Source organism: Dipodomys merriami, unplaced genomic scaffold, assembly GCF_024711535.1.
Source record: "Dipodomys merriami isolate MVZ:Mamm:240054 unplaced genomic scaffold, mDipMer1.0.p SCAF_5, whole genome shotgun sequence".
In the NCBI taxonomy this organism is placed as follows: Eukaryota; Metazoa; Chordata; class Mammalia; order Rodentia; family Heteromyidae; genus Dipodomys; species Dipodomys merriami.
Window position 1 is genome coordinate 78,414,085 of NW_027206068.1, and position 10,089 is coordinate 78,424,173.

General features: G+C 53.9%; 1 protein-coding gene across 1 annotated transcript; it reads right to left on the minus strand.

The window, feature by feature from the left end:
• Positions 1 to 3,703: 3,703 nt before the first annotated feature.
• LOC138810235 (mucin-2-like) lies at positions 3,704 to 9,593 on the minus strand. Its single transcript, XM_069997392.1, has 3 exons — positions 9,489 to 9,593; positions 7,058 to 8,730; positions 3,704 to 5,627 (listed from the first exon to the last, which is right to left on the minus strand). Exons 1-3 carry the CDS (start codon positions 9,591 to 9,593, stop codon positions 3,704 to 3,706), a joined length of 3,702 nt encoding a protein of 1,233 aa, XP_069853493.1.
• Positions 9,594 to 10,089: the final 496 nt, after the last annotated feature.

Sequence of the window (10,089 nt, forward strand, 5' to 3'; positions counted from 1 at the left end):
ACGCAGGCCGGCGAGGGAGACCTCTCCCCCTCCGAGGGGGGAGGCATGTCCTGGACTAGGGGTTGCTGGAGGGCACCCTGCAGGTCCTGGGGAGAGGGGTGTAACACATGGCCCAGATGGGGCGGGGCCCCTCCTCCCATTCACCCAGAAAAGTACTAAGCCTCCCCACAGAGTCCAGGTCTTACCTTGCGGACTTCTTCACCATGTGTGCTTCCTTTTCTACAAAATGTCAAGACCTACTTTTTGCCTAATTTTCTCTGTGGGTTCTGTGGTTTTCTTGTTAGCATGTAGGAGTGCTTCGCACAGAGCAGTGTGGGCACCTCACGCTGCCCAGCGTCTAGTTTAAGGGTCCCCTGTTAGCTCGACTAAGGGTGCCCATCCCAAAGAAAAATCCTGAGCTAGAAGGTAGCCACGCCAAAGCAGCTGGCTCCACCCTGAAGTCTGGATTGTTTTACAAGTCTTCTACCCCATCACCAAAGGCATTCAGCTACATTTTTCATTGTTAATGTGTTTGGAGGTTTCTTTTGAAATCCGTGCTAAGTTAACTCTAAACGTTATACAAGGTGAGCGCCCAATCCTATTTTCTACCTGGTGGTTCAGTTTCCACCCTCGCCTCTGCAGTGAGTCCTCCGGGCCTGGCCCGGTCAGACTTGCAGTTCCCGCAAGCAGGATCTGTTCTTTTCTTTCTCTCCTCCTGCTCCACTGAGCTGCACTAGTCTCTGCACCAGGACCACCTTTTTGGTTTGGCTCAGTGTTCATTATTACTTCTTAACACCTTTTAGAATGCAATAGAAAATGTTTTGATCTGCTTTTGCAAAAATTTACATGCAATTCTGGAGATTTGTTCTTGTAAGTCAAACAGCTTCTTAGGTTCCTGAAAATAAATCCCACTGGAATTTGTTGTAGAAATGTGTGGAAATCACTGGCTAATTTAGTGTGACAGTATTACAACGTCCTCTCCATGAACCTGGTACATCTTTCCATTAATTAAAATCATTGTCATGTTCCATGACAGAGTTTAAAAAATTTCTTACAACGGTCTTTTACATTCTTTTTGAGTTAGGTTTTAGTTATTGCATAGCTATGTTACTATTTGGGTTGGTGTCTTATTTGTATTATGTGAGCTAGTTATTTTCTGTTGGTGGAAAAAAATAACTCCTGATCATCATAGGTTAATTTTAAATCTAGCTACTTTGTTAGACTTTGTTAATAGCTTTAGATATTTATCTGTTGGTTTGTTATGCCTATATAGAAATATGGGACTATATAGGAAAAACTGTCAGATGAATATAACAGTTTTGTATCTTTATTTCATATTCTTACATCTATTTTTCTTGGCCTATTTTTTTTTTTTTTGGTCGGTCGTGGGGCCTGAACTCTGGGCCTGGGCGCTGTCCTTCAGCTCTTCAGCTCAAGGCGAGCGCTCTACCACTTGAGCTACAGCGCCACTTCCGGTTTTCTGGTGGTTTATTGGAGATAGGAGTCTCACGGTCTTTCCTGCCCGGGCTGGCTTTGAACCGCGATCCTCAGATCTCAGCCTCCTGAGTAGCTAGGATTACAGGCGTGAGCCACCAGCGCCCGGCTTCTTGGCCTATTTTTGATCAGGACATATGTTGAACATTAGCAAAGAGAGCTAGCATTTATGTCTTGATCCAATCATATATAAATAACCTGCTATTTCTTCATAAGCTATTGCTTATTGTTTACTTTTATTTATACAAACCTTACAAAAAAGGTTGGTGCCAGTCCTGGGGCTTAAACTCAGGACTTTGGTGCGTCCCTCAGCATGGTGCTCAAGGTTAGCACCCTACCACTTCAGCCGCAGCTCTAGTTCCAGCTTTTTGGTTGTTAAAGGTAAGAGTCTCCCGGGTTTCCTTCCCAGGCTGGCTTCAGCCACAGTCCTCCGACCCCAGTCTCCCCAGTCGCTAGGATCGCAGGTGTGAGCCGCCAGCACCCAGGACTCCCTACTCCTGATGTCTGAGAGTTTCCTCACCCATAAACACTGAGCTTCATCAAGTACTTTCCTGCCTCTAATGCGGTAGTGTAGCTCTCCTTTAGTCTACTGACAGGGAGAAGTGTTTAGAGAGATTCCCAATGGTAAAACACTGCTGTTTTCTCAAGAGAAACCATGCTGAGCAGTTATACCTTCAGTACACTGTTGTTCTAGCAAATAAGTGTTCCATTAGGATACTGCATGTGTGTGTGTGTGTATTTTCTTATTGAAGCTTAGATGTTTATTTTTATTTTTTCCTGAGATCCTACAAAGATTCTTAGTCTTGTCTCCTATGCCTAGATCAGGAGCCCAGCTCAGAGTAGACAAAGCGATTCCAAGTGGAATCCATTGTGCAAAATCCATTGCCAATACGCGCACCTTGTCTGGATGACCCCATGGGGCTGAAAGCCAGTCTACGTCAGGTCGTTCCTGATGGGGACTTTTGTCCGACGCTGGAGAGAAGGGTCCGCTCTCAAGGGACGGCGGGACTGGCTCAGCCCCTGCCCAGGGGAAGCAGCAGTGGTACCCCCGTTCCCTGGGCCCTGCATCCAAGTGTGGTTTCCAGGTTCAAAGCCGGCCCCACGAGTTGGCAGAGCTCAGACACTCGCACAGACTTCCTTACAGACTCGCCTGGCACTACCAGAAAAATGTCTCACTTTCCCAGATTTGTGCTTCCCACAGGCGCCAAGACGCTGTGGAAGTGCTGGTAGCCTTTAAACCATATGAGCATGAGTGATTTCTCCGTCCGCACCGGTGCACCACGGCCGGCCTTATGGCTCGGGCTGCGTTATTTGTGTATTTAGCAGCAGATGGGACCATTTTTTTAAGGCAAGAATGAACTCAAACTCAGGCCGCGGCGATTTTTTTTTAGTTCTACAACTTCTTGTGACTCCGGGAAGCACGCACCAGCTTTCTGGGAGTAAGAGCTCCGCGGTGTCCTTGCTTGCTCCGCACGCGTCCTCAGTTAACCCGTGGTGGGCATGCAGGGGAAGCGGGGGCGGGCGCGGGCGGCTGCGCCTCCCTGGCGGCGTGCCTCCCCTCTGCCGCTCGCCTTCCGCTGTCCTGCTTGCAGCTCCTCAGCATCCCACGCCCCGTGCTGCTGGCAGGCGAGAGTCACCCCACAGTCCATTCCATACGACTGTGCCTGAAGTTCTGTCCCTCGGGTCTCGAATCTGCAGACACCATCTCATACATTGACTTCCACGTGTGGTATAAAATCAAGCCTCAGTACCAACTGTTGAGCCTAAACTTTCCCCAAGATGGCTCTGGGAATTTCTATGATGGGAGCTCCAAAAAATCTGCTGTGTAATTCTAGATACTTGGGAGGCAGAATTAGGAGGATCAGTGCTCATGGCCAGCCTGACAAAAACTTCCTAAGATGCCATCTTGACCAATAAAATGTCCCAGGTCCTGCATGTGACCCAGGCTGGTGAAACTTCTTATGCGCTGAGGATCTTCAGGGAGCACGCGAGGGAGCCGTAAGGGTGGCTTCCCGGCGACCTCGGCGCTCCGTCTGAGCTCGGCCTTCTTCCGGGGAAGCACACGCTGCTCGTGGTTTGGAGCTCTTCATCAAACCAACTCATTTTGGAACTTCTGAAAGGGTCCACGGGAACCTGCCAGTCTCGGGGTCTGCACACATCCGCGGGCCCCGACTAGTACATACAAAAACAGAGGGGGCAAGGCTGTGACGACCCATCGCCTTCTAAAGTCCTACAGAGTACTGCTGGGGTGTAGAAGGCTGTGCTGTGCAGGAGGTGGGGTTCTGGGGTGTAGAAGGCTGTGCTGTGCTGTGCAGGAGGTGGGGTTCTGGGGTGTAGAAGGCTGTGCTTGTTGGTTGGGGTTCTGGGGTGTAGAAGGCTGTGCTGTGCAGGAGGCGGGGTTCTGGGGTGTAGAAGGCTGTGCTGTGCTTGTTGGTTGGGGTTCTGGGGTGTAGAAGGCTGTGCTTGTTGGTTGGGGTTCTGGGGTGTAGAAGGCTGTGCTGTGCAGGAGGTGGGGTTCTGGGGTATAGAAGGCTGTGCTGTGCAGGAGGTGGGGTTCTGGGGTGTAGAAGGCTGTGCTGTGCTTGTTGGTTGGGGTTCTGGGGTGTAGAAGGCTGTGCTGTGCTGTGCTTGTTGGTTGGAGTTCTGGGGTGTAGAAGGCTGTGCTGTGCTTGTTGGTTGCGGTTCTGGGGTGTAGAAGGCTGTGCTGTGCTTGTTGGTTGGGGTTCTGGGGTATAGAAGGCTGTGCTGTGCAGGAGGTGGGGTTCTGGGGTGTAGAAGGCTGTGCTGTGCAGGAGGTGGGGTTCTGGGTGTAGAAGGCTGTGCTGTGCTTGTTGGTTGGGGTTCTGGGGTGTAGAAGGCTGTGCTGTGCTTGTTGGTTGGGGTTCTGGGTGTAGAAGGCTGTGCTGTGCAGGAGGTGGGGTTCTGGGGTGTAGAAGGCTGTGCTGTGCAGGAGGTGGGGTTCTGGGTGTAGAAGGCTGTGCTGTGCTTGTTGGTTGGGGTTCTGGGGTGTAGAAGGCTGTGCTGTGCAGGAGGTGGGGTTCTGGGGTGTAGAAGGCTGTGCTGTGCTTGTTGGTTGGGGTTCTGGGGTGTAGAAGGCTGTGCTGTGCAGGAGGTGGGGTTCTGGGTGTAGAAGGCTGTGCTGTGCTTGTTGGTTGGGGTTCTGGGGTGTAGAAGGCTGTGCTGTGCAGGAGGTGGGGTTCTGGGGTGTAGAAGGCTGTGCTGTGCTTGTTGGTTGGGGTTCTGGGTGTAGAAGGCTGTGCTGTGCAGGAGGTGGGGTTCTGGGGTGTAGAATGCTGTGCTGTGCAGGAGGTGGGGTTCTGGGGTATAGAAGGCTGTGCTGTGCAGGAGGTGGGGTTCTGGGGTGTAGAAGGCTGTGCTGTGCTTGTTGGTTGGGGTTCTGGGGTGTAGAAGGCTGTGCTGTGCTGTGCTTGTTGGTTGGAGTTCTGGGGTGTAGAAGGCTGTGCTGTGCTTGTTGGTTGGGGTTCTGGGGTGTAGAAGGCTGTGCTGTGCAGGAGGTGGGGTTCTGGGTGTAGAAGGCTGTGCTGTGCTTGTTGGTTGGGGTTCTGGGGTGTAGAAGGCTGTGCTGTGCTTGTTGGTTGGGGTTCTGGGTGTAGAAGGCTGTGCTGTGCAGGAGGTGGGGTTCTGGGGTGTAGAAGGCTGTGCTGTGCAGGAGGTGGGGTTCTGGGTGTAGAAGGCTGTGCTGTGCTTGTTGGTTGGGGTTCTGGGGTGTAGAAGGCTGTGCTGTGCAGGAGGTGGGGTTCTGGGTGTAGAAGGCTGTGCTGTGCTTGTTGGTTGGGGTTCTGGGGTGTAGAAGGCTGTGCTGTGCTTGTTGGTTGGGGTTCTGGGTGTAGAAGGCTGTGCTGTGCAGGAGGTGGGGTTCTGGGGTGTAGAAGGCTGTGCTGTGCAGGAGGTGGGGTTCTGGGTGTAGAAGGCTGTGCTGTGCTTGTTGGTTGGGGTTCTGGGGTGTAGAAGGCTGTGCTGTGCAGGAGGTGCGGTTCTGGGTGTAGAAGGCTGTGCTGTGCTTGTTGGTTGGGGTTCTGGGGTGTAGAAGGCTGTGCTGTGCAGGAGGTGGGGTTCTGGGTGTAGAAGGCTGTGCTGTGCAGGAGGTGGGGTTCTGGGTGTAGAAGGCTGTGCTGTGCTTGTTGGTTGGGGTTCTGGGGTGTAGAAGGCTGTGCCGTGTGGAGAACGTCTTTGTCACACTTGGCCCAACAAGATGTTATTCAACACGGGAAGAGGGAACTGAGGCTCTGGAGCCCTCCTGGGCCACCCCTCCAGACGCAGACTCGGTTCCAGAGCGGCCCGGCGCACAGCCAAGCGGCCCTGGCACTGGACTGTGTCTCTCTTTCCCAAGTGTCTGGTTGATTTTACACAAGTCAAATGTAAATGTGATGTGATGTCATCGTAATCCGCACATTTGCTGACTGCCTTACACTTTCCCCAATGCTATTAAACGCATTATCTTCTGACTCCCACAGAGCCTGATTGCTATCTCACAGAGGAGGAAATTGAGGCTCCGAGGGGTTGCGCACCCTTCCCCAAAGGCAGAGAGCTGGCCGGTGGCAGGGCTCTGGGGAGAAGCAGGCTGCCCAGCTCGCTGGCCTGTGCTCCCCGCTTGCCAAGGTGAAGCTACCCGGGAAACAGTGAAGCGTCTCATAAACTCATGTAGCCCACTGGTACTCGGGACACTGCTCCTGTTACCAGGCTGGTGAAATGTTTATGGGCTCAGAGGCTTAAAACAAATCCATCTTTATAATGGCCCACAATTATCAAATAAACATGAAGGGAGAGAGCCTGGTGCTTTGATCTCTTCTACTTCTGGTCACATTAAAGTGCTGTGTAATTGAGTGAACCACATTTGGAGTTGGGATGTCCCTTACAAAATTTATTTGGGGAAACTGACTAGTCTAGCATCTAAGTCAAGAATAGTTAAATTACTAAAAGCAATTACAGCATACAAAACTGTGTAAACTCTTCCTCCAAAACAGTGTAAAAGTTGGGGCTGGGAAGGTGGCTTAGTGGCAGAGTGCTTGCCTAGCACGCATGAAGCCCTGGGTTCGATTCCTCAGTACCACATACTCAGAAAAAGCCAGAAGTGGTGCTGTGGCTCAAGTGGAAGAGTGCTAGCCTTGACCAAAAAGAAGCTCAGGGACAGTGCTCAGGCCCTGAGTTCAAGCCCCAGGACTGGCAAAAATAAAAAGTATGAAGGGAGCTGGGAAGGTGGCTCAGTGGTAGAGCGCTTGCCTCGCATGCATGAGGCCCCGGGTTCGATTCCTCAGTACCACATAAGCAGAAAAAGCCAGAAGTGGCACTGTGACTCAAAGGGTACAGTGCCAGCCTTGAACAAAAGAAGCTCAGAGACAGCACCCAAGCTCTGAGTTCAAGCCCCATTACCAGCAAAAAAAAAAAAAAAAAAAAGTATGAAAGTAGCTATCTTACACTTATAGAAACCATAGCACAACCTTCTTCCACAAGGTGCGATTGTGACTTCTATGGGTTGTTCAGTGTCATTGGCGGGGATGGAACTGAATTGGAATTAGGCTGATTCTCATTGCTAACCACAGCATGACCTGGCGACCCCACTGACAGGGCAAGGGGGTGAGGCTGCCCTGCGGAGAGCAGAGTGTCTGCAGATGTGCGGGGTGTGAGCGGCCCTGCGGAGAGCAGAGTGTCTGCAGATGTGCGGGGTGTGAGCGGCCCTGCGGAGAGCAGAGCGTCTGCAGGTGTGCGGGGTGTGAGCGGCCCTGCAGAGAGCAGAGCATCTGCAGGTGTGAGAGGTGTGAGCGGCCCTGCGGAGAGCAGAGCGTCTGCAGGTGTACGGGGTGTGAACGGCCCTGCGGAGAGCAGAGCGTCTGCAGGTGTGCGGGGTGTGAACGGCCCTGCGGAGAGCAGAGCGTCTGCAGGTGTGCGGGGTGTGAACGGCCCTGCGGAGAGCAGAGCGTCTGCAGGTGTGCGGGGTGTGAGCGGCCCTGCGGAGAGCAGAGCGTCTGCAGGTGTGAGGGGTGTGAGCGGCCCTGCGGAGAGCAGAGCATCTGCAGGTGTGAGGGGTGTGAGCGGCCCTGCGGAGAGCAGAGCGTCTGCAGGTGTGCGGGGTGTGAACGGCCCTGCGGAGAGCAGAGCGTCTGCAGGTGTGAGGGGTGTGAGCGGCTCTGAGAGATGGATGTCTGCAGGTGTGAGGGGTGTGAGCGGCTCTGAGAGATGGGATGTCTGCAGGTGTGAGGGGTATGAGCGGCTCTGAGAGATGGGATGTCTGCAGGTGTGAGCGGTGTGAGCGGCCCTCTGAGAGATGGATGTCTGCAGGTGTGAGGGGTGTGAACGGCCCTGAGAGATGGGATGTCTGCAGGTGTGAGGGGTGTGAGCGGCCCGGAGAGATGGGATGTCTGCAGGTGTGAGGGGTGTGAGCGGCTCTGAGAGTTGGATGTCTGCAGGTGTGAGGGGTGTGAGCAGCTCTGAGAGATGGATGTCTGCAGGTGTGAGCAGCTCTGAGAGACGGATGTCTGCAGGTGTGAGGGGTGTGAGCGGCTCTGCGGAGAGCAGAGCGTCTGCAGGTGTGAGGGGTGTGAGCGGCTCTGAGAGATGGGATGTCTGCAGGTGTGAGGGGTGTGAGCGGCTCTGAGAGATGGATGTCTGCAGGTGTGAGGGGTGTGAGCGGCTCAGAGACGGGATGTCTGCAGGTGTGAGGGGTGTGAGCGGCTCTGCGGAGAGCAGAGCGTCTGCAGGTGTGAGGGGTGTGAGCGGCTCTGAGAGATGGATGTCTGCAGGTGTGAGGGGTGTGAGCGGCTCTGAGAGATGGATGTCTGCAGGTGTGAGGGGTGTGAGCGGCTCTGAGAGATGGATGTCTGCAGGTGTGAGGGGTGTGAGCGGCCCTGAGAGATGGATGTCTGCAGGTGTGAGGGGTGTGAGCGGCCCTGAGAGATGGATGTCTGCAGGTGTGAGGGGTGTGAGCGGCTCTGAGAGATGGATGTCTGCAGGTGTGAGGGGTGTGAGCGGCCCTGAGAGATGGATGTCTGCAGGTGTGAGGGGTGTGAGCGGCTCTGAGAGATGGATGTCTGCAGGTGTGAGGGGTGTGAGCAGCTCTGAGAGATGGATGTCTGCAGGTGTGAGGGGTGTGAGCGGCTCTGAGAGATGGGATGTCTGCAGGTGTGAGGGGTGTGAGCGGCTCTGAGAGATGGATGTCTGCAGGTGTGAGGGGTGTGAGCGGCTCTGAGAGATGGATGTCTGCAGGTGTGAGGGGTGTGAGCGGCCCTGAGAGATGGATGTCTGCAGGTGTGAGGGGTGTGAGCGGCTCTGAGAGACGGGATATCTGCAGGTGTGAGGGGTGTGAGCAGCTCTGAGAGATGGATGTCTGCAGGTGTGAGGGGTGTGAGCGGCTCTGAGAGATGGATGTCTGCAGGTGTGAGGGGTGTGAGCGGCTCTGAGAGATGGATGTCTGCAGGTGTGAGGGGTGTGAGCGGCTCTGAGAGATGGGATGTCTGCAGGTGTGAGGGGTGTGAGCGGCTCTGAGAGACGGGATGTCTGCAGGTGTGAGGGGTGTGAGTGGCTCTGAGAGATGGATGTCTGCAGGTGTGAGCAGCTCTGAGAGACGGGATGTCTGCAGGTGTGAGGGGTGTGAGCGGCTCTGAGAGATGGATGTCTGCAGGTGTGAGGGGTGTGAGCGGCTGAGAGACGGGATGGGCCCTCTCTGCCTCACAGCTCCATGCACGCCTAGCCTCAGGACCTGAGTAAGGGGTGGGCCTCACGGAGGACTCCACATGAGCAATGTGGGCACAATGGGAAGGAGGCCGCTCCCAGAAGTCTGGCTTCTGACCTGACTACCCTGGGCTGCTTAGACATGCACCTCTCATGTTTTGCTTGCTGAGGAAGCCACACTAACCACAGCTGTGCTGCGCATCTCCGAGGGGACACAAGGCCCATTCCACACACACAGAATCGGGGTAAGATCAATATTGCTGCCAGCTAGGATGAGTTCACATCTAGAACTTTCCTTTCTAAAGCACTGACAAGTCCGAGGGACTCACATCCTGTCTGAGCGTTCGGGTCCAGTGTAGGGCTCCAGTCTGCAAACTGACAGGTTCACGGGCGAATGGCAAGGCACTCGGGTGCCATGGATTATTAGCCTGCATGGCCTCGTGATCTCAGCTCTGTCTCTCCCATGTCACAAATCCACCTCACATTCGGCAGTAAAGGCACACAGGATGTGGATGGTCAGATGAGAAGCCACAGAGGTTACCAGGAAAGGAAGAGTGAACGCTTGCCTTAGCGCCGGCCTGGGCAGCACGGGCAGCACGGGCACAGGGAAGGCAAGTGAGTCTTCAAAGGAAGCTGTTGTGCAAACAGAGGCTGCAAGAACCAAGCACAGCACACTGGCACATTAAAGTTCATGGCCAAAAGGACAGCAGCCTCTTAAACAGAGGAGTTCCTGCTCCACCATGCAGGTCACCAATGGGGTCAGGAAGTCAGAAATTGCAATCTTCTATTGGACAGAGACTGTTCTGTGGCCATCTTTAGCTTCATGAATTAGGCTTCAACTGAAGAGAGAAGGCAAACAGCCCCCCAAAAGTATGACCCTTGCCCTAGAAAAGGTGTTGATATAACCAGAGGGTTTGAGAATAGCTAGAA